Source organism: Plecotus auritus (genome assembly GCF_963455305.1).
Source record: "Plecotus auritus genome assembly, chromosome: 6".
Taxonomy (NCBI): Eukaryota; Metazoa; Chordata; class Mammalia; order Chiroptera; family Vespertilionidae; genus Plecotus; species Plecotus auritus.
In genome coordinates this window covers 100,902,831-100,926,610 of record NC_137773.1, presented here as the reverse complement: position 1 = coordinate 100,926,610, position 23,780 = coordinate 100,902,831, and the positions used below count along the sequence as shown (strand labels likewise).

Genomic DNA, 23,780 nt, shown 5'->3' with positions numbered 1-23,780 from the left:
TTAATCACCTGTCGTTTGCATTCATTAAAGGCCCCTTGCGTGTGTACTGCAGCCCAGGACGCCAGGGCAATTCACTGCTCACAACAAAAAGTTCTGGGGAGAAGTCTGTGTCACCCCCCTGGGCCATAGCCTAGGGATGGACCTGGCAGCCTAGAATCCCAAACCCCTGGGGTGGAAGGCCCCTGAGGGCCAGCCCCATGGGTGAGGACTGAAAGAGGCAAGCTGAGCCCCGGACCCAGAAGTCTGGGGAGTCAGCAACTGTGGAGCCCAAGGCCATGGGCCCTTGACCCCTTTGGGCTTCTTCCCTGCTGTCACCCTGTCCCCTTTCCTCCCATCTCCTCAATGGCCCTGGGCACTGTCACCTGGAATTTCTGGGCCCTCCTCAAGGTTGTGCAAAGCTCATTTCAACACACTCTTGAGATGATGATTCCGTGGGGCTGGAAGCCAAGCATTGCTACTGTCCCCAGCCCAGCTCCTCACCTGCCAGAAGGAAGGCGGGCGCCAGCTCCCGGGGCAGCCAGGGCCCTCGGCTCACCAACCTTCCCATTGTCCTATGGAACCCAGCAGAGTGGCCCTTAACAGCTGACCACCTATTAAAGGGGCAGCCTAGTGACCAGGTTCAGCTGCCTTGCCAGAGAGGGCCGGGCCTCCCTTCCTCTCTCCGGGGTTATGTCAGTCCCCAAGCATTCCAGAGATGGATGGGACCAACTGTGAAGGTCAGGGTGGAGTTGATTGAGCTCAGTCTCGGTTGTTTTTTCATTGTAATTGCCAAGCTCCCCAGATTGGCATTTGCCTGGCGGGCACTGTAAAAGGTGACACAACAGAATGAGAGCACGCCCTGGTTCCACTGACATCTGTGTGGCCCTGGACCCAGCAGGCTGCTGGTGGGCCACATTCACTGTCCTCCTGGCCCAGGCCAATGAGCTTGTCTTGACACAGGCAGGCGGGGGCACGAAGATGCACCGCGCGGGCCCTAGCGCGGCCAAGGCAGCCTGTCAGGATGGCAGCTTTGCTGAGGCATCTCTGAGGAGAGAAAACTGAGGACGTCTCTCAGCTGCAGGTCTCCTGCTGGGACCACGACCCTAAAGCAGACCCTGACCCACAAACCTAGGCCACCTCGCACGCCCGCCTCTGGTCCGTAGGATACACGAAAGAGCCTTTCTCTCTTGCCTCCTCCTTTCCCATGTCCCTAACTCCTGGGGAATGACCATTTCTCTCCTCAAATAGGGTTGGAAGTGCAGAGCATGATCAGGCGAAGGGAGCACCAGTGGGTGTGTCAGCTCAAAATCCTTGGTCCTCAATCTTCCTTCCAGAAAGTCTCTCTCTCTCTCTCTCCCTGGAGCACTATCAACAGTGCACCCAGCTGTGGCCACACAGGTCCCCCAGGGGAGCAGCTGCCTTGCCCAACTCCAGAGACTCAGAGGCTCAGACAGGAAGTAATGCCAAGAGTCACGGAGCTGGGGGTGCTTTCGCAGCTCTAAGAAGGGGTGCAGGGAAGAGGATGTACACACCAGCCCTGGTGTCTCCTGGTCCTGGCCGAGCCCCAACCCCTCCAGTCTACCTACCTCCTCTGACCAGGAGCCTGACCAGTCGAATAATCTGAGTTGGGAGCTAAAGGTCAGCCAGGTCCTGCCCCAGGAAGGATGATGCCAAGGGTACTTCTGAGCCTGGAAGAGACCTGAAAGGGGACAGGATCGGGGACAGGATCAGGGACAAAGCGTAGATGTGCCCAACGCTGCTGCACGACAGGTCTAATGGGGAGCCACCTGCCCAGTCTAGAGACCTGGGGCCACAGAGCAGGACTGTGGGGCAGTGCTTCTCAGACCTTAAGGTGCATGGGAATGACCTCGGGTTCTGGTTAAAAAGAAGAATCTGGTTCACTAGGCCAGGGGTGGAGCCCTCGGTTCTGCATTTCTAAAGAGCTCCCAGGTGCTGCTGCTCTGAGTAACAAGGGGCTGGGGCACTAGGACCAAGGTCGTGCTCAGTCCCTCTGAAAAGACCAAGATGTGATCGGAATGAGATTTTGACTGTTTCTCCTTATTGTCACACTGTCTAAGGAGCATTGGTTTTCACTGAGCCTCCAAATCTTGCCAGCATCGTTTCTAGCTCAAAATTCTTGATCCCCAACCTTTCTTCCAAAAAGTTTCTCTCTCTCTCTCTCTCTCTCTCTCTCTCTCTCTCTCTCTCTCTCTCTCTCCCTCTCTCTCCCCCCCCCTCCTTCCTTCCTTCCTTGGGCTTTTTGGTAGGGAAGGAGAAAGGAGGTCCAAAAGTATGGATTATGCTTTATCTCCTCACTAAAGCCGTGTATGGGAACCCAAATAGGATGAAGGAGGGAGACAAAGCAGAGAAAGCAGAGAAGAAAGCCAGGGCCTGACTCCCACCACTCCTGCCAGCTTCCCCCAAGGAGGCATGGAGGGGCTCATGATTACTGGGTTCCCCCTCCCTACTCCCTTCTCCCTCCTTGTGGCCTGGGTCCTCCAGGGCCACCCACATGTTAGATGGTGCACAGGAGGGCAGAGCAGCCCAGAGACAGTGGCCCATTTCTTGGTTGGCAGTGGAGAGCAGGGTGGGAGGGGTGGGAGGCTGAGGGGCGCCTCTTAGGCACAAAAAGAGGAGATAGATTAGTAGGGCAGAAGGCAGAGGACACTGCTGAGCCAGGCGCTCTTAGAAGCAGTCGGTGGAGGTGTCTCTACTCCATAGAACCTGGGAGAGCCCCATGCAGTTCTCACAGCCCCTGGGAGCAGTCCAGACAACAGCGGCCCCCTGACCATTTTTTTTTTTAATTTTTTTTAAAAAATATATTTTATTGATATTTTACAGAGAGGAAGGGAGAGGGATAGAGAGCCAGAAACATCGATGAGAGAGAAACATCCCTGCACACCTCCCACTGGGAACGTGCCCGCAACCAAGGTACATGCCCCCGACCGGAATCGAACCTGGGACCCTTGAGTCCGCAGGCCGACGCTCTATCCACTGAGCCAAACCGGCCAGGGCCCCCTGACCATTTATTAAGTCCTGGGGTACCACTTCCCAGGCCAGGGGGCGCTAGGGGATTGCTGGGCCCCTTTGTCCAGTTGAAGTTGGGAAACCAAGGTCTGCTCAGGTCGCCTCCTCTCAGCTTATGGGTCCTCCCCAGTTCCTCCTGTCCTCTCCTGGGGTGGCAGCCACCCAGCCAGAAAGACCGCATGCTGGAGATGGAGGTGATAAGGGCCAGGCCTGAGGAGGCAGCCCTGCAGCTCTCTCCCCTCTGGTTGGGTCATAATTGCCTAAGCCCTGTTTGTTAGGGGGATTAGCTGCACCCATTTCCTAATTGTTCTGCTGCTCCAAGGAGTGGGGAGCAGGCCAACCTGCAGCCTCCTGCTACCGCATGGGGAGGAGCGCAGGGTTGGAGAGGAGACAGGGTTGTGAGGAGTGCAGGTGCTACCGCTTCCAGCTCCCCCCAGGGATCCCCCTTCCTCCTGCATCCCTGTTTTGGCACTCAGACTCTGGGAGGGAACAGACCAGCTCAGTTCTTACTCACAGACCTCGGTCCTAATCAGTCATCTCCGTCCTGGTCTCCTGCCAGGGGCCTGGCGATTCCTTCCCACACCGCCCTTCCCAATCCCACAGTCCAATCTTGAGCCTCACCGCTGGCCCTTTCCCAAGTGCCCCCTCCCCTCATGTTCAGCCCTGACATGCCCACCAGTGAAAGGCTGCCTGGGAGAGGTGTGTGTGTGTGTGTGTGTGTGTGTGTGTGTGTGTGTGTCTGTGTGTGCGCGCGCAATCGTGTCTGTGTCTTGTGTGTGTGACTGTATGTTTGAGTATATGCGTATGAGTCTAGGTATGTATGTGTGAGTGTGTATATGTGAGTGTATGTGTAACAGTGTACAAATGTGTGTAAATGTATCATGTGTGTGAGGATGTGTATGTGAATGTATGTGTGAGTGTGTATGAGCATTATGAGTGCATATTTGAGAGCACTCATTTTAAGAGCATAGGTGTCTGTGAACATGTGTACATAAGTGTATGAGTATGTGTGTTTGTGAACATGTGTGCATGTGCATGTAAGTGTGTTCTACGTGTGTATATGTGAGCATGAGTTTGACCTCTCGAGTGTCGTGTGAGTGTGAGCGTGTGTCTATGTGAGTGTGTAAATGTGTGAGGAGTAGTGAGTGTGATTCACCACTGTCCCCTTCTCTGGCTCTCACCCCTGTCCCCATCTCAGACCCAGTGAGCTGCAGCCTTTCAGGAGCCCAGGCCTCCAGCTCCGGCTGCTCCTCTCTCACCCCTGCCACTCCCCACCCTCCCCCCAGCTTTGGAAAAGTCTTGCCACTGTTTTCCTTCCCTTGCTCCCACCACCAAGCAGTTTCTGGCCAAGTTTCCACCTGACAGCAGAGCAGGCAGCTTCTTCCTCCCTCGCCCAGGAGCCTGTGTCTGACCCCTATGGCTGGCCCCGCCCGAGCCCCCCCTCCTCCCAAGGCTCTCTCTCCTGACCCTCCTCTAGGCCGCCTGTGTCCGTCACACTCTGTCTGTGAGTGTGTGTGTCTCCATGGGGTAGAGGGGAGAGAAAGGAGCAAGGAGCAAGAGAAGGAAGGAGGCCGGGCTCAGATGGTGTCATTAGGAGATATTAATGCCCTTCATCAAGGCCTATTAATAAACATTATGTACCATGCACTCCACGCGCCGGGTGAGTACAGACCCAGCAGGACGGGCCCCACATTCACAGCTGAGTAACCTCCCAGCCCACGGAGCCCACGGCACAGCCATTAGCCTCATGAGGCTGACCCTGCCAGGAGACTTCTTAGGCCCATCATGGCAAAAGAAAGCTCGCAAGATGAGTTCTGGCCACCATGCTCCCTTCTTCCTCCGCTGAGCGCGGGGAAGGGGAGCCATAATGACCCATGCACTTGGACGGCACTGCGGGACTTTAGAATATTTCATTTCCTAATTTCATCTTCGCAGCAACAATGAGGAAAGCAGGGCAGGTATCATTACCATTGCCACTTTATTGGAACAGAAACTGAGGTGCTGAGAAATTAAGTGTCTTGCCCAAAGTCATGTAGCTAATTGGTAATGACACTGGACCCGAGCCCAGGCTGCCCTTTGGAACCGCTGTGTTAGCAGCTCAGTCCCTAATGGAGTGGGGCTGCTGCAACTGGATTTCCCTAGTTCTTACAGCTGCCAGAAATCAGACCACAAAGCACAGCTTCGTTCAGGGGGCAGCGGGCCTCTGCCCTCCCAGTGTGGGGGCTCCTGTGGGTCCCTTAGCTTAGTGGAAAGTGTCCTGAAAGGGGGGGGGGGGGCCAGAGTGAGCTCACTTGTGTAAAGATGCTGAATGGGAAATGCCTGCCGCAAGAGGTGATTTTCCTTTCTCTGTATACTAGCCACTAATCTATAATAATAAAAGCGTAATATGCTAATTCAACCGGACGTCCTTCCGGACAACCTTCCGGATGAAGCAGCGTGGGGGGGGGGGGGGACAGCAAGTCAGAGGCGCCTGCCGCAGGCCAAGCCCCTTGCACAAATTTCGTGCATTGGGCCTCTAGTACATAAATATTACACTACTGGCTCCTAAGGAGGTTTGAGCAGGTGGAAGCCTGAATGGCCATTCTTTTTATCTGTTTTTCAGCATTGCAGCCTGGTTCTTAGCAGGGTGCAAAATTGGTTATTCACTGTGACAACCACAGTGGTGTTTAAAGGCACACAAGGTTTTCTCCATGTGTGTTTAAGAAGACAAGGACTAGTGTTTTCATAAAATCATTATCCAAAATAGTTAAGATAAAAGGAGTCGGGGAACTGAAAGTATAAGAGTCAAGAGATCAGGGAAGTGTGCCTATGAAGAATACCCAATTCCCTACAGAATTCCAGATAAATGAGGCATTCCAGCAAACTGTTGTTGATACTAAAAGCTTCAGCTTTTGTTCCTTGTACCTAGAAATGGCAGTCTTTAGTCTAAACTGACATTGATGCATAACAATTATACTTAGCTATCAACTCATGATACTTGCTCTCAACCTATCTTAATATTTCTTGTCTATTTCTAAATGGAACAGGTTTAATAAGACCATGCATTGTGTTCTTTATTCCTTTTCTCCATCCCACCTTCCTCCTAACTCAACCTTAGAGCCACAGTCAGAGAATGGGTGACCTGCAACAGGCAAGGGTCAAAGAGGCGTGGGCTCCTGAGGTCCAAACCAGTCTCTGAGCTTCAGACACTGAAAGTAACTCGGGCAAGTTTCCCCAAACAGGGGGTCAGATGGGAGTCCAACCAGTGCAGGCTCAAAGGGGAGCTGAGGCTCGAAGCTGGCACCTATGTGACCAGAACCTTGGGGACCCAAATGCATAGAAGAGAGTCGCGTGTCCTTAAGGCAGTCATCTCTATGTGGATAGTCCAGGGGAGTCTTTTTCCTACTAGTTTTATTTTTCCGTTTTTTAATTAGTTTTTTACAATGAACACATCATACTTGAATGACCTGAGGGAAAAGTTACAGTTTGTAAGAGGGGAGTTTGGGGGTTTGGGGATCATAGACTCACCTGCTCTGAGAGAGGCTACGGTGCTGGGGTTCAGCTCCACCCAGCTCTGACCTGCCACATAGGCAGTGTCCCAAAACCTGCCCACCCCCAGATCCTTTCTTGACCAGAGAGGCAGCTCCACCATCCCCTTCTGATGACCCTCCTGGGACATGGTTGCTGAGCATTTAGAAAACAAAACAGTTTTGCCCAGGGTCTATAGATCCAAGGTTTAGGTGGCTGACAGCTTTGATTCTCAGAAGTCAGAAGCATTGCCTGCCATTCAAGCCCAACCCCAGCCCACATTTCCAACCTTACCTTGCACTTCTTCCAGACCCAACTGTTTTTTCACGGCTTGTTTACATATTTATATATTGCTTATGCAGTGTCAACTTAAGCTGCCCTTCCCCTCCTGTATCTTGTCCACTGGAAAACTGAAAAACCCCTGCACATCCTTCAAGGCCCAGGTAGAGTGTATAGCCTCCTTTCAACAGCTTTCCCTGGTTACTACCCCCACGCAGCTACAACTTCCTTCCTCTGTACTCCTCCAGCATTGTCTACAGACTTCAATTATTTAAGCCTATGACAGTTATTTCTTTGTTGATTTATCTGTCCTACTAGACCCTGAGATCCTCAATACCATAAAACGTGTCTCATTCATATTTCTCTCTCCAACACAGGGCTTCTCATTCATTTATTTCATTTATCGACCCATCTCCCCAGCCATGATTCCTTGGGGCCAAGTCTCTGCTAGATACTATCACATGCACACAGGTGCAAGACAGCATGACTTACTTGGGAACACATGCACTTCCACATGGCCTGGAACAAAGGGCCTTGGGAAATCATGCCTCTTAACCCAGTGTCATGGAGTGTGGTGAAGCCCTTCCCGTGGGTAGCCGTGTACTCCAGGAAGCAGATCATTCCCCCTCAGCCACAGCACACCCCATCCTATGTTGGCATCTGGAGATCTAGGGAAATAGATCTGATGCCAAACTAGGAATCAAAATGCACAAGTCCTATTGCCAATTGGTGCCAAGATACCAGAATCTCCTGGCCATTGTTGGTGTATTCTAAAATCAATATTCTCTGATTTTGGCCCCCACTGCCCATGACGGTGCCAGGAAGAGGCCTATCCAGTCTTTGATGCTAACACTTCTTGAGGGAAACTGGTGCACAAATTGGCCGTCCTACATCCTGGTGTCTAGAAGCTCCCGGGGGCTTCCCACGGACTCCATTCCACCCACTGCAGTGGCTGGCCCTCCTTTTCCTGGCCCTGGGGCAAGAAAAAAAAAAGGCAGGCCACAGGATGAATTGATCACAGCCTTTCCCTTGGAGCAGGCACTAGTCTCTGAGGCTGGGTCCTCTCCAGGATGGTGCTAGCCCCCTGGGGCTCTCTGAGCGCGGGAGCTGTCAGTGCCTTCCACTCACTTAGCCCTTGTTAATTGCAGAACACACAGACTGCTGGGTAGCACTTTCCAATCCTGTGCCTTTTGCTGGCTCCTTTGCCACTTGGCAGCTTGCAGGCAGCTGTGCAAAACAGCAAGGAGCTTTCTCATTCGGTGCCAGTGTCACAGAGCCTGGAACTCTGTTTCTATTTTTCCCTGTTTTTTCATCCCCCCAGCCCCCACGGCCAAGTGCTCTGTTTTGCTCATTTCTCCCTCCACTCTCCCTTATCTCCATGACATCTTTCTGTACCTCACCTTTCAAGTTCAGGACTCTTCTGATGGCCCCCCACCCAGAGATCAAAAAGTGGAACTGCCCACTCTGACAGGTTTCGGGCAGGCCGAAGTGATTGAATCCTCCTGTCCAGATGGGAAGAAGAGGTGGGTAAAGAGATTAAATCATCTCCCTCAAACTCAAGGAAATGTGCAGCTGACCCTCCGCTTCGGGGGTCAGCAAGCCCAAGTACCTGGGGCCTTCACCAACACCCAGGTGGGCGGCCAGCTGCCTGTAGGTAATTGAAGCGAAATGAGGAAATGGGGCTGACCTTCCTGCTGGGCCCTGTGCTGAGCCAGGCCCCTTCCCTATCCACCAAACCTCACAAATCCAGCCACCATGTCTCAAAGAGCCCTTACCTAAAGCAGCCCCAGGCCTGGGGAGTGAGGGGTGTCTCTGGACACTCAATTCTCAGAAAATGGAGCTGTCTGGCTAGCCCCATAGGGACAAGAAACAAAAAATAGAAGTGACTTCTATCTAGTTGTCTTATCTGTTCGTAGTTCTCCAAGGACTTAATATATCAGGGACCAATGCTCTCAGGAAACTCTGGGGCCTGGGCCGGCCAGGATAAGCAGGTTGGAAGTGGAGCTGGTAAGCACTGCCAGGGCAAGGGTCAGGGGACAGGCCAGGGCATCAACAATTGCCTACTACCCCAACTACATGCACAGCATCCTTCAGGCTACAAAGATGGGCAGGGTGCAGCCCCTGCCCTTGAGAAGCTTCTCTAGCTTCTTTCAGCCAAATGGGGAGACTGATCTCTGCCCTTCCCATGCAAGGACGGCCGTGAGAGCCAGCGTTGGACAGTGCCCTGCGGGATAAACACTGAAACCTCGTTACCAATGTAAGGTAATAGTGATGGGGCAGGGGCCCAGCTTCCAGCACTGTGCTCTTTACTTGGCCTGAGACAAGTCAGTCAGAACAAGACCGCCTGCATCACCTTGGTCCAAGAATGGAGTTGCTATGACTATCGGTTGAGCCCCAGCTTTTCTTAAGCATCTCACATGCCACTTCCCAACCATCTTGATGGAGAAGCAGTGGGCTCTGAGGCATCAGAGAGCTGGAGAGGAAATCTCATGATAAGGAAAGGAGTTGCCTTCTCCAGCTCCTCCATCCCTGACACCTAGGAGGGCCCAGGACAACTCCCGAGCCCAAACCTGGAGTGCGCCTGTCCTGATAGCCTGCAAAACCATCCTGGGCATGTCAGTGCTCTTGAGGATCATAGAGCTGACTATTTCCCCAGGCCAGTGTGGCTCAGTGGTTGAGTATCCACCTATGAACCGAGAGGTCACTGTTCGAGTCCCAATTCCCAGTCAGGGCACATGCCTGGGTTGTGGGTTCGATCCCCAGTAGGGGGTGTGCAGAGAGGCAGCCCATCAATGATCCTCTCTCATCATTGATGTTTCTCTCTCTCCCTCTCCTTCTCTCTTCCTCTCTGAAATAAATAAAAATATTTTTTAAAAGAAAGCTATTTCTACAATTTCTGTAATTATTTCCTTTTTTAAACCTTACCATTTAGACAAGTTGCTTTTGAAAATGTCAACCTGTTTTAGGAGGATTTGTCTGCCCTGGGCCCACCTTAAAGAGCAGCAGCATACCTGGGGGCTGGAGGTGGGGGTCCAGGTCAGGCAGCAAGATGAGCTCTCAGCAGACCCTTCCCTCCTGCAGGATCTCATTCCAAAGCTCCTCTCTGCTCAGACGTAACGGGTTTGGGGTCTGTCCCTCAAATGCTGGGCTCATCTTCAACTCTCAGGGCACTTCCCTCGGCCCAGTCTCCTTGAGAAGTACTCAGAAGAATAGATTTCTCCCTCCGCCCTCTGGAAACACCCCTGCATTCCTTCCATCCCCAGAGATGTCCAGCTTTCAAAGGTGATCTCAGGCTAAATGTGATCTTGCAATCCACGAAGATGCTTTAGGAGAGCTCATGTTTCATAGAGATGCGGGGGCAACCATTTCCACCATAACCCCAGCCTTCCTGTAATATCTGTGTATTTTAATAATGGGGTTTTTTTTAAAGCCTCCTAGAGAAGTGATGGGATTGTCATGATGGCATAGAAAAAGCACATACACACACAGAGACACACACACACACCCAAGGATGCAAACTAAAAAAACAGCAACAACAAAAGCACAAGACAGCACTGCAGGTCAAAAGGCATGAGACCCTGAGCCACTGGGTCTCAAAGGTCAAAGGGTCGAAGGCCCCTTCTTCCTAGAACATTCTGGGACTCTCCCATTTGCTCCTGCAGCTCTGGAGGAGTAGTTTGACCTCTTTGGGGCTCAACTTTCTCACCCTTTGAATTTAGTTTCCTAAGACTCCTCCCAGGTGTTGATTCTATGGTAGATATTTTAGGCCCCAGAACAGAACAATGAGGAAAAGGGGCTTAGCTGATGCTCAAACCAACGAGAGCAAATACCACTACACTGACCACACACTCCGTCCTTCCTCAGAGCCTTCCTTCCCTGCTCCGCCTTCCATATGACAAGCTCCAGAGAGACCCGAAAAGCCTCTGAAGGCCATTGAAGCTCTCTGCTCAGCCTCCCCCCGCCCCCCGCCGCCTCCCCCCCCACCCCCCCACCCCCGCCCCCGGCAGCTGCCTCGCTGAGCTTAGGTCAGCGGGCCCAGTGAAGGCGGCAGGAAGGGCTGCTGACTTTACTCAACAAGTCCCAGGGTTTGTGTGTGTCTGAGGAGCTGGCCCCAGCTGATGAGAAAAGACTCCCCAGAGGGAAAGGGAGGGGAGGAGAGCCTTCCCACCCTGACCAAGGCTGCAGATCAGACTTTCCACACTGCTCTGCACACTAACTCCCTGACCTTACGGGCCCAGCCCCCACCCCCGCCCTCCTGCACCACATAGAGGAGAGAGGCCTGTTTATTACTCTGGGTGGGACCCAAGCCTGTGGGGAATTGAAAAGAAACAGCCAGCTTAGGTTGCTATTGTTTTATTTAAACAAACCGCTGGCTGGACTGACTTGGGAAGGAATGAGGGGGAGGCTGGGAAACTCAGAGCTGGGCTGGGCCTGGCCAGCCGGGCTTCCCTGGGCTCAGCCCCCTTCTCTTGATCTTGCTAGGGCGGCCAGAGAGCTATTTCAGGAGAGTGGCTGCTAGGCCTCAGGCCTTAGCTTCTTCCCTAGGAGAGATGGGTATCGAGGAGCCTCCATTCCCCAACCCTGTCCTTCCATCCTTCCTGGTGCCCACAGCATCTCAGCCCCTGGCCACACCTGGGCCTCATGCTAGCCCTGGATAAAGCAAGACCCAATATTGGGGGAGTCAGGGAGCTGAGCTGAGAGGGCCAAGGCAGAAGGCAGAGCATGCTGAGCTGTGCTGAGGGACCGAATGTGAAGGCTGCCTGGATGCACCTGGGCAGACAGGACTTGGGTGAGGGAGGTGGAAGGATGCCCAAGGAAAGAGATCTCACCTGCGTGGGGTGAAGATAGCAAAGTGGGAAGGAGCCAAAGGTGGAGGGGTCCATCCCTTTATGGTCTCCTGCCCTTTTGCCACCCAAAGGAAACCCAGCCCAAAGGAGGTCCAAAGTGAGAACAGTTGGTGGGCAAGCTGCAGCCTAAGGGAGAGGAGATGGGAGTCTCTAGAATAGGGGGTGGGGCTTTAGTTCTGAAGAAGTAAACCGCACTAGGGGTTGGGTCACTGAGCTGACCCTGAGATGTTTCCACAGAGAATTGAGGTGGAATCTCACACTCCCCCTCGGCATCCCCTACTGCTCTTCCTCATCCCCCACCACTACCACCACCCAGGGAGGAGCAGGGGCTGTACCAGGAAGGGCCTGGTGGAAAGGTGTCCAGGGCACAGTTAGATGTTGGCAGAATCCATGAAGAGCCTCGCTAATCACCATCATTAAGGCTATAAAACCCCACACCTCGGGGCCGCAGGGCTCCCTGGCATGGCCCGGGCCCCCAAGCTGTGGCACGGACCCAGGAGCCTGACTCCAGTCCCTTTCATCTGAGCATCTCCCAGTCCTGCACAAACATTAATTAGCACCCGCCCCCGGAATTGCCTCATTATCCCACAGACATTGAGCGGAGGGAGAAGGGAGGGAAAGGAAAGAAAGGAGGGAAACTGAGGCTGTCCCAGCAGCCACAGAATCTTCCTGGAGAGTACGGGCTGAGTAGGGAAGAGGCTGCCTCACAGTCAGGCCTCCTCCTCCCCTTCCTGGTTGTTCAGGCAGTCATTGGCCTCCTGTTCTGAGGCCCAAAGCTAGCCCGAAGGATAGTTTGGCTTAGCAAGCCTCTGAGGACTGTCAGCCCGTGCCTCAGATCTAACCAGACCGCACAAGCTGAGTGTGTCCTGTGCCTAGTCTGGGGGCGCAGATGGCAAGAGTGGGGCAGCCCATCAGGAAGTGTCCTCTTGTGTCTCTCCAGAGATCAGGGGTCCACCCCTCACCACCAGGCCATCTTCAGTTTGTCTCTCTGCCCCTTCTTCCCAGTCCAGAGGCACCATTCTAAATCCCACTGCTCATTCTGACAACATCTCCCCGAAACAGCCATGGATCTTCATCCTCCTCCATCCCATCCCGCAAGAGAAAGAGCTCAGCAGAGTCCACTGGGATTGAGGGTGATGGCGTGGCCTTCTGCTGCCCCAGGAGTAACCCACACCATGCCTGTCTCTTGTTTCAGGGCACTGACATGCAGAAAGGGGCGATACAGGGCCAGGAGTTAACAGGTGAGTAAGACCCTACAATGCGCCTGCCTCCCCCGCCCCCCCCCCTCCCCACAGCCAGGGCAACGATGATGATCGCCAGATAACAATACAACTTCATGTTGATGCTTCACAGAGTACAAAGAAAGCACTGATCCAAGCGTTTATGTGTACGCTCTGATTTAATCTTCACAATTTCCTTTTCAAGTCGCTGCCATCAATATCTCTTTTTTAAAGAGAGTGACACTGAGGCACAGACCCACCTGCCCCGTGTCCCACAGCTGGTGTGAGGAGCCAGTATTAATGCAGGGGTCTCCGGGAGAGCACCCAGATGGCTCTCCTGGAGGGGCTGGTGGGGCAATCTCTTCCCTCTGCCTACCTCTCTTCTTTCCTGCTCCCAGTCCCACGACGTGGTTGCACGTGGCTGCGTGGACTTCCCTCTTCTCTAGGCCCTCCTCTTCTCACCCCATCCTCCCCACCAGGTCCCCCTCCCTTTCAGATCCTGGCTGCAAGAGCAGGCCCTCCACTGACTTACAGGGAATGCCTGGGGGTAAGCTGGCCTCTGGCAAAGGGCTGAGCAAAACGACCAACAGAGCCACATGGTTTTGGAAACCAACTCGGCTCAGGCACCAGGAAGGCCTAGATTCCAACCCCAGCTCCACCACTTACTGTCGGCCTGGCTTCACTTCTCAGAGCCTCAGTTAACTCACCCAGAAAGTGGCAAAAACACCCACCCTACCAAGGTGTTGGGAGGGTTAAAGAGATGTCACAAGGGAGGCACTTGGCCAGGGCCTGGCCCCGAGACATGGCCGAACCTGTGTGCCCTCCCTTCCTCCTCATGGGTCTCATCTCTGCTTTCAGAGGGAGTTCTTCAGGAAAGCTCCCTAGTGAAGGGATTCCGGCTCCATCTCCCCTGAGACTAATTCCCAGCTGCATAGAACCAGCGAGTTACAACTCCAGCCTTACCCACAGGGAATCATGGCCACCAGTCTCTGGCAGCATGGGATATACCTACCCTCAGGTTCACTCGGCCACCCTCACACCCACCTCCCTTGCCAAAAGCTGGCCCAGCCACCTCCACCCTCCACACACCACGCACACAAAGAGACATTGCGGCCCTCACCTATGCTCAGAAGTCTCTCAGCGCTGGCCATGTTTGTGGAAAAAAAACACTGACTTGCTCACATTTGCACAGACACTGGCAGACACCCTCCAAAACAGCCTCAGCACACATGCACACTGGCTCCTCCAACACCTGCCCCTGCCCCAGAGTAGACCCCACATATACAAACCCTTATGGCTCCTGGAACACCCTGTGCTGTTCTCACTCTGAACACACACACACACACACACACACACACACACACACACACACACACACATATCTGATGCAATCCAAAAACTCAGGGAGAGATGAATAGTCAGGAAATCCCCTGGCTGCGGGCAAGCTGGAGGCCCATGGCCTGCAAGTGCATCGTGAGGAGCACTCCAACAGCTCCAAGCAGCAAGTGGCTCTTGTCTAATGATCAGGAGAGGGAGGTGGCCATAAAGTACCAATACTCCCTCCCACCAGCATCTTCATTGCTAACACCCACCCCCAGGAAAATTCTCAGCTCCTAGGAGAGGGAGATGAAGAGAGTGAAGGGAAGAGGAAGAGGCACAGCATGCTTGGAAGGAGGCCCTGCTGGAACAGCCCAGTCCAGCCTGAATAGTCTTGGGGGAAGGATAAAAGATGTCCCCTCCCTCTGCTTTTCTCCCAGGAAAGATCTGCCTCCTGTGCAGGGGGCAAAAGGGAGGGAGATGGCCTTCTCCCCCGGAAGAGCCTGAGTTGGTTCCCATTGCCCCAGGTCCTACAGCTTCCATGATCAAACCTTTGAACCGAGTCCCACCCACCCCCGTAACCACTTCCAGATCCTCCGGATCCAGCCAAGAAATTGACTTCTTGGGGATTGAGTTCATAAGGAAATGCTGAAAAAATAAATAAAAATCCACTGCCAAGTGTACTCAGAGGAAGATGGGTTTCTCTTGAGGCAGGAAATCTATCAGGATAGACTAAAGCAAAAAAAAAAAAAAAAAGACAACACCCACTGGCCCAGAAAGGCCCAGGTGCCCACCAGCACCCGAAATCTTCAAACAGACCACACCTCTTCCCCCTCCCCCCACAACCCCAAAAATGTGCTTCTTAAATGAAGCTTCTGAGGACGAGATGCTGACAAAGACAAGTCTAATGGTGCGCAATGAGTCAGCCCCCATCTGGGACCCCAGGAGGGTCAGCTGGGACCAAGAAAGGCACAAATGATTCTCTTTTCCTCATGCCCAGAGCATGCAGGAGCTCCTGGGTCCTGTGGCATGTGGAACCCACCCTCTCTCCCTTCTCTGCCCATAGCCTACCAGCCTCCCACCCCACCACCCCACAGTGGCTTCCATCGCTACCAGTTCTCCGTCTATCTCCAGGAAGGAAAGGCCATCTCTCTCCTTCCAGAAGAAAACGCAGCTCGAGGTAAGGCTTCCCCATCCTTCAAAGCCAGCGTAACTTCTGGGATGGATCAGATACTCCATTAATGGGGAAGTCAGGACCTTGACCTCTACCCATGAACCTTGAAGGCTAAGGTCAAAGGGTGGTGTTTCTTGGGAGTGAACTGGAATAAGTGTCCTAAAGGAAATGCTGGTGTCAGACATAGTCTCTCCACAGAAATAAGTCCCATAGACCAAGATGGTGGGGTTAGCTGGATGGGGGGGTAAGGGGAGTCTATTAGGTAGTGTCTCAAGGGGAGTAACTGGAGCCCGGGAGAGAAGCATCTCCCCCACAGCCTTGAATGGCATGTGCAGGCAGCTACCCCACAACACTTCCCAGGTAATTGTACCCTATAATTGAGCCTGATCTGGGCAAGAGGGCCCTGGAATGCCACCCTGCCTGTCTGTCTTCATTGGCCTTTAATTGCTCTGTCTGCCTGGTGCCATCTCAGTGGTGGGGCAAAGACTTCCCCAGTCATGGCTCCTCCACCAGCTTTCCGAGCAGCCCTCCTGGCATTCTGGAGAGAACCCCCCACCCACCCCGTAGCTCCCTAATGGCTAACCCAGCCTGCCCAGCCTCGCTCCTCCTCCAGAGCAGAGGGCAGGAAGAGCCATGGCCACCTGGCCCCTCCAGTGCCCCAGGTGATTCACCGAACCCTGTGTGAGCCACAGCCCCTCTCCGGGCCTTACATTTCTCTTCAGGAGAATGGGCAATAAAACAATTCCTGTTCATCTACCACCGCCCCCATTTTAGGGAAGGGCAGATAATGTGGAACACACAAATGCCAAGTTGAGAGTACAAAGAGCACATCCCCCAGGCTGGCAGGAGGGTGAGTGGGCGTCGTCAGCCATTTCCTCTCACCCAGTGACCCTGAGCAACCTCCACCCACTGGGAAGCTGGCGACGACATTGTTACAAACCTGCTGCCCGAGGCCCCAGAGGAGAGGAGACGGCGCCCAGAAAGGCCCTGGTTGAGCGATGGAGCCCTTCGCTGAGATGTGCTGAGCGGAGGCCGCCAATCACAGGAGGCTCCAGCCACCCTGGAAGCCAAGTTGGTTCAACCTTTCCACTGGTGAACCCTTCTCAGGTGCCCTCGGCTCCACGCCAATCTGTAAATCTGTTTCAAGAGCTTTCCCAAAGACACACTTTGAAGTTTGGCTACAAAGAAAGAAACACATCTTTCCCAGGCCAAGCTCAATTTCTCCATGTTCCTAGACCCCTGCCTCACCTAAGACGTCATGAAGCCCCTTCCACCTGATTTCTGGGGCTGGGAACTAGCACCTGAGCCCACCTTGCTCCCCCACACAAGGGAGTCTCATGAAGGAAGGCAGTGCCTACGAGTCCTATGTGGTGCCTTGGGCCAGACAAGGCTCAATCAGTCCCCTGAAGGAGCCTCCCTTGGATCAAGTGCTTTCTGCGGGCAGGACAGAGGGGGCAGGAGACAGCATTAGGCGATGCCAGGAGGAGTCGTGAAGAGGGCAAGGGAGGAAGGGTATGTGCCAAACACTCTCCCACCCCTGCCGTGGTAGATCCTGAGGTTTGATCCCAGCCCACCCTCCAGAAAACACGGCAGCCCGTGTGCCCTTCCTCTGAAAGGAAGCAGGTAAGGATGCTGGAAACCTATCAGGCCTGAAACCCATTATTAGTCTTTTGGATCATTGCCAAAGCCAGGGTTTCTTGTGCACCTTGCCGCCACCCACCTTTCATCTACATGAGCGCTTAGAACTGGACTTGCATCAGGGCAGAGTACCTTTGGCTTCCCTGCTGTTTCGTTTGCCGCCAGATATGGAGGCGGGAAGACTATCCTCCCAAATAAAGCTCCGCCGTGTGATGCCTTCCACAGGCCCAGCACTGTGCTAGAGGCCTGGAGAGGACAAGATGGCACTGTGAACGTTCCCTGCCTCAAGGGTCTGACAGTCAACTTTGGAAACACATAACAATGTAGGGCAGCCTATAATTAAGCCGTTAATTGTGTGTGTGTGGCGGTTGGTGTAGACTTAGGGATTGGCCTGTCCCTTCCTAGGATCCCCTTCCCTGCAGGACACATGCCCTCTTTAGCCAGGAAGGGTGCAGAAGTATCTCACCGCGGGGGAGGAAATCTGGATCCCAGTCTCTAACTAGTGATTTGACTTTTGAGCAAGTCAACTAACCTCTCTGAGCCTCAGTTTTCTCATCTAGAAAATGAGGGGTAGGATCTAGATGATCTACAAATCTATGAGGCCTTGAGGCTCTGAGGATCAGGTAGGGCCTGGGCTGGGCACTGGAAAAAAAGGAGATTTGAATCCCTGAGTGAAGGCGAGAGAGGAGGGAGCTCTGGGCTGGGAAACCTGCAGATGCGAAGATGTGAAAAGAAAAAAAAAGTGAGAAGAACCCTTTGCGAGGGGCCAGGATGGTGATGAAAGGAGAAAATGGAGGAAGGCTGTGGAGGTTCTCAAAAGCCAGGCAGGGGTGTGGCTTGATGGGTACGGTGGAGAGCACGAGATAATGCCCAGGGGAGAAGAAACACACAAAGCACTCCCCAGAGCTGACTAAGCTGGACGGGTGGGCACAACTGGCCAGAGGAAGAGAACAGGAGGCTCAAGGGGCGTGGAGATGTCTGGCATGGAGGGACCTGGGGTGATTGCAAAAGCAGGAGCAGCCCTTGCCCGACGTGGGGACTCCACAAGGCCTGGCGCTCTCTGCAGCACCTGCACAGGCTGGACCCGCCCTTGAGAGGCCAGGATGTGAAGCCCTGCCAATGGGCACGGGCCCTGGGGCTCGTTTTGGTCTGGTTTTCTTTCCATGGGAAGGTATCTGTGGAAGGAGCCGTGTGTCCTGGGGTAGGAGTGGTGTAACCAGTCACTGTGTCCCCTGGAGGAGCAGGCAGGAACAACTTCTCGAGATTGGAGGGGAAAGGTCCGTCTGCAGGAGCCAGGTAACTTGTCTTCCATAGAAGACAGTGAACTTGACCCAGTCCTGTTGGGTTGCTCCCTCCCTGGGATTTAGGTATGATTAGCAGGTTTAGGATGGGAAGGGCGTGTGAGATTACTCTAGTTGAACTTGTATGACCAGGGGAGGAGGGGGATTGCTCAGGTCCAGAGTCTGAACCCCTCTCCAGGATTCCTCTTTGTTCTGTGACTCCAGAACAACATACATGGGATCAGTAAATGGGAGATGTTGACACCCACACTCCCGTGTGACCTTGAACAAGCCACCTCACATCCCTGGGCCTCAATTTCTACATCATCAGCATAAGGGGTTGGACTAGTTGGTCACCACTGAGTGACCCTGAGCAGATTTGCTCCCAGCTTACCACACTCGCCCCTTGTCCAAGTTCTGCTAGAAAGATGCAGGGAGCGGGGATCAGGCTTGGCTCACCCAGCCACCCCACATGCTGCTTGGAGAAGGCCTTTGATCAGAGACTGGGCTGTTAGGATCACAGCAAGGGCCCTGGAAGGGGATTCAGAATGATCTTGCTTCTGGTTTATGACACCGTCCTTCCCGCCTCCCTCCCCTGCCTGTACACAGCTCCTTCCTGTGCGCGCCATTTCCCCCACCATGCTTTGCTTGACTCTAAAATGCCTCCACATTCATCCCAACAATGCTAGGAGCTGCACGTTCAAAGCACCATTGCAGGAGCCGTGGGCACAGAAGTGAGCCACATGGATGTGTGTGTCACCCAGGGTAGTGCGCAGAGAGGAGAGGACATTCACGTGGCTCAGGCTCAACCATATTCCCAATAGAGGAGAGCGCTGAAGCTCACAGAGCCCGAATGGGTGCCTCTGACCAGAGCAGCCCAGTTTCACTGACATATGCTGCAAAGGCCACAGTTCACCTCCTCAGGTCTGGAGTTGGCATTATCTCGGCCTGTCTCCTCTCAGCTGACCCCACCCGCCCGCTCCTACTCCTCTGAAACACTCACGTAACATTCTATTGCACTTCCTTAGTCACTGCTTTGATCTCTTATATTGCTCAATCATTTTTACTCATATGGGCCCCACTTCCATCACGAGACTATAAATTCCTCGAGGGAAGAGCTCATTTCTGTCTATGTTTCCCTTTTACCACCTGTCCCTGTGCTCAGCCCACTGTGGACTTTCAGTCAATGAGCGTGTTTGTGTATAGGACACACCCACATAAGCACATTCACAAGCCTGGAGCACACGGACCTGCCCATTCTCACACCCCCATGTTCCCCAGCAGATCTCACCACCAACTTCCTTCAACACCTGGAAAGACAGCCACCTCTGTGAGCACCTGGCTCACCAAGGACAGTTTCAGCATCCACATCCTCCCTGTCCCAACACTGGAAACTCAAGCCCAGGACAGTGAGTGGCTTGGTTGATCAAGTGTCCTCAGTTTATAGCAAATTAATTTTCTTCTGCCTTTTAGAGCAAAGCTCTTTGTACGTGTCACCAACTCACCCACATCCCCTCTCCTCCCACCCAGACCACCAGACTCCTGGGCCCTGACGTGGGGACAGACATGGAGCCAATCCAATTGCCTGCCCTTGGCATCCTTGGCCAGCAGCAGTGGCCGCCCAAGGCAGCGGGCCCACGCGCCCCTTTGCTGTGGCTGAGCGCTGTGTGGAGCTGTGGTCTGCGCCATGCCACACCTTACCCAGAGGTGTCACAAGCCAGCCTCACGCTCCTCTGGCCAATGAGCCAGGGAAATCCCCTCCCAGTCCCTCAAGATGACTTGCCACGGCTCATTCTGGAAGCCTCTACAAAGCCATGAGCCTGGAACGGTGTATCTGCACCAGGAGAGCTAATGGGCCATGCCAGGCTCCAGTCACCAACTCCCAGGGGCAGCCTCGGGGCCTGCAGAGAGACTGCTCCCGGTAAAATGGGATGCGAGGGGCAGAGAAGGGGTCTTGGTTCTGGACTAGGCAGCCATAATCTGCTCTCCAGCACCTCAGGAGGTTGAATTAAGCAGCTCAGGGGAGCCCCCCACCCACAGGGTCAAAGAGGAAGGGCAGTAGAGACTTGCCTCTCAGCAGGGTTTAAGCCTTGCCTGTGGCACCTAAAGGCCACTGGGACGCCATGGGTGATTCAGACGAGGGATGCTATGTGGAAATGTTTGACAGCACAGACCGAGGGCATGAAGGCAGCAGAGCTCCAAGCAGCCTCACAGGAGGTGGCCTTGGTGTGGAGGGACAAAGGCCTGCACAGTGAGGGAAAAGCAGCCCGGGTAGGCAAAGGTGGAGGGAAGGGGGCCTGCCTGGAGACCAGCCCCAAACACACACAGACAGACACAAACACACGGCCCACTGCAAAACAGCCCCCACTCCCCGCCATGACCTCCCATGGTGGTTCACCTGGCCAGGCCCCAGAACTCCCCCAGGGCCAGCCCTTGAGTCACCGTGTGGGCTTGAGTCAAGCAGCCCTCTTCTGCTCCCAAGGGCCCTGCCCTGGCAGAGCTGGTAGGACTGGGGACCTGGCAGCAACTCAGATGGAGCCATCCTGGGCAGCTCTCAGGCAGGCACACTGGCTGGGAGCCCTGCACTCTCCACAGGGCCCACGCAGCCCTCGTCAAGACGCAGGCCACAGTCGAGCCAGACATCAACCATCCAAAGCAATATTGAACACATCATCCACAGGGAAACCACAGAGCAGCGCCAAATTTTGCCCCAAATTCCAGCTGGCCAACACTACCACCAAATACTGGAATTGATAACTGGGAGCGAAACTGACAGCTGCAAGCCTCCACTCCTCTCACTCCCTGCCCCCACCGCCACCAGCCACAGGGACCAGAGAGGAGGGTGATCCACTTACTGGTCATTAGGAACTGCAGTTCTCCAGAGGAGCCGGGGTCACCCTTCCCCACTCAGGAACTCCCCCGGCATCCCCACCCTCTCACTCCCGCCAAAGTCAAAGTGGTCCCCTCTGCCCTGAGCCTCTCAAGCCCGCAGGATCAGCACTCAGCAAATATTCCCCAGGAGTAATTGGATGCGATGGAACATGGGCTTTTCAGCTCCTGAGTGGAAGTCTCTGGATGTCATTTAACGGCACAAAAATAAAAGGCTCAGGCCTCCCGCCCACCACCGCCAGGACATCATTAATCTCAGCAGAAAGGATCAGCGCTCCTATCACCGCAGCCAGCCCCGCAGAGAGCCAGACAAATTGCGGGCGAATCTGCGCTCAGGGTGGCGGTTACTAGGCTGGCGGTCAAGTTTTGTGTTTTCCCCTGACAAGAAGCCTAGGGGGAGAATAAGGGCAGGCCAGGGAGGAGAGTGGCCACCTTGGTTAGACACAGCTCACCCATCTGTGGTGACAGGGCGGCTCTGAGCCAGGCACCCCAGGTCCCAGGAGAGGCTCAGGCAGCTCACATGGTGGTTCAGAGGAGGTGACCCCAAGGCTCAGTACCCTGCCTGGTGCTCTACAGCCTGAACGGGGGCCTGCCTCCCAGTGAGGGCTTCCCAGCCCCCACTTCCCAGGCTGAGAGGGGGACACTTGATGGCCTACTAAGGACCAAATGACAGGTCAGGTGGGGAATGTCCCTTGGCTAGAGCAAGGGCACGCAGGGAACACTTTTTCCTATGCTGTTGGGAAGTCTTATGAGTGGGCCTGATGGAGATACTCTGAGGGTGCTGCTAGGGATGGGACCTCATCAGCTGGAATTGGGGGGGGGGCACTTTGAGCTGCTGGCCAAGGCCACCCTTAGAAGGTCTAGTCCAGTGCTAACTGTCTTAGCAACTCATCAAGGGCCAGAATGGGCCTGGATAAATGTTCCTCTCTCTAAAACCAGTAGGTGAGATGATGCTTGAGTCTGATTCTGCAAGATGGAAATGATGCTCCCTAAGGTTGTGTAGGGACCCACCTGCTCATCATATGTGGCAGCCCCGCCCTAAGGAGACCAGACCTCTGTGTTCCAGTCCCTGGGTGGCTCAGGAGACAGGCATCAGACTCCCTGGCTCTTTCTCCCTATAGCCAAAGGCCTCTGAAGTGCACTCCCCACCCATGCCCTGTCCCAGGAAGAGCCCATCCTGGGTGGGTCCAGGGCACACAGGCAGTGGCCAGACCTCAGACAGCAGCAGCGCTCTTCCTGCATGGCAGTGGCCCCTGCAGCCCGGGGCCAGCAGTGCCATACAGGATGGGGCTTTCCTCCATGGGATGACCATGGAAGCCACAGCCCACAAGCTCCCAGTCTCTCCCCACACACCCCTGAGGGCCTGACTCACCCCCATGCCTTCTACAACTTGCACTGGGTCAGTTCCTCTTGCCCTTTGTGGCAGGAAATGGGGGTGTAAGGAGTCACCGCCAAGCCAGGGGAGGAGGCAGCAGGAGGCCAGCAGCCTCCTGAGGGACAAAGGGCAGGTCTGAGGAGCTGCCCACGAAGCCCAAGACCACAGGGTTGTTGGAAGTGGGACAAGGAAGGAGTTGCGAGGCTGCCAAGGCCCTCCAAGCTCCATCAAGGAAGCCATCTGAGCTAGGGGAGGGCGCACTGCTGGAGCGGGAAGCCAGGTCTCCCTCAGGGCACAGGGGATTTCTTTCTGCCATTGCCCTGATCTCGTGATGAGTTTCAATTCCCTCCTTGCCACCCCGGTTCCTTCCTGCCCTGCTCAGTGGGGAAGGCCCGCTTGTCCCCATGCCTGCCACACACCAGTTCACCCAAAGCCCTTCACCTGGCATGAACATGCACACACATATGCATCCACACATGCACACACATGTGCACACACATGCACACAGGGTCATGAACCACAATATTTTTCCAGCCAGCCAGGCTCCCTGCGTGTAAAGGCCTGGCCAGGCCTCCTAGTGGAAGACCCACAGCGTCAGTTACACACCTCTCAGCCCAGCAGCAGCCCACCTGATAGGAGAGGTTCTCTCCAGGGCCCGGCCATCCTTGCCCCAAGAGAACTCTTGAAACCGCTGCTTTCCAGCCCAATCTGAACACGCAGTCACGGAGCCCAATAAAATTTGGGTGAACCTAAAGAGGTCTTTTTTCTCTTTACCACTAAGAAGCAACCTCACCAGAACTCCATCTGTGCACTAGGGATAAAAATAATTTCCCTTATGAGGATTAATTGAATGAATATGCATGGAGTTCCTAGAACTGTGCCTGGCACATAGAAAGCACTCTATCAGCCCTGGACGGTGTGGTTCAGTTAGTTGAGTGTCGTCTGAAAGGTCTCCGGTTTGATTCCCAGTCAGGGCACATACCCAGGTTGTGGGTTTAATCCCTGGTCAGGGTGCATATGGGAGGCAACCGACCGATGTTCCTCTCTCTAAAATCAATAAAAACATATTTTTTTTAAAAAAAAAGAAAACACTATATCAATGTTTTACTATTATTTTTTGGCATTGTTATTATTATTATTATTATTACTTTGTTTATTTGGATGAAAAATGTCCTCCCCTTGAGAACATCTTTGAAATGCAAATAGCCCCTGCAGGGAGGGAAGGTAGATGGAGTATGGAACACTAAC

The 23,780-nt window shown here is 54.1% G+C and overlaps 1 protein-coding gene across 5 annotated transcripts in view; it reads left to right on the top strand.

Moving 5' to 3' along the window:
- Positions 1-23,780, top strand: part of PEBP4 (phosphatidylethanolamine binding protein 4) — a 203,648-nt gene that overhangs the window by 178,074 nt on the left and 1,794 nt on the right. For all 5 annotated transcript variants that reach the window (XM_080672345.1, XM_080672344.1, XM_080672348.1 and 2 more), the window contains 2 exons: positions 12,835-12,880; positions 15,243-15,356. In XM_080672345.1, coding sequence (XP_080528471.1) covers positions 12,835-12,880; positions 15,243-15,356 — 160 coding nt within the window. The remainder of the gene's footprint in view (positions 1-12,834; positions 12,881-15,242; positions 15,357-23,780) is intronic.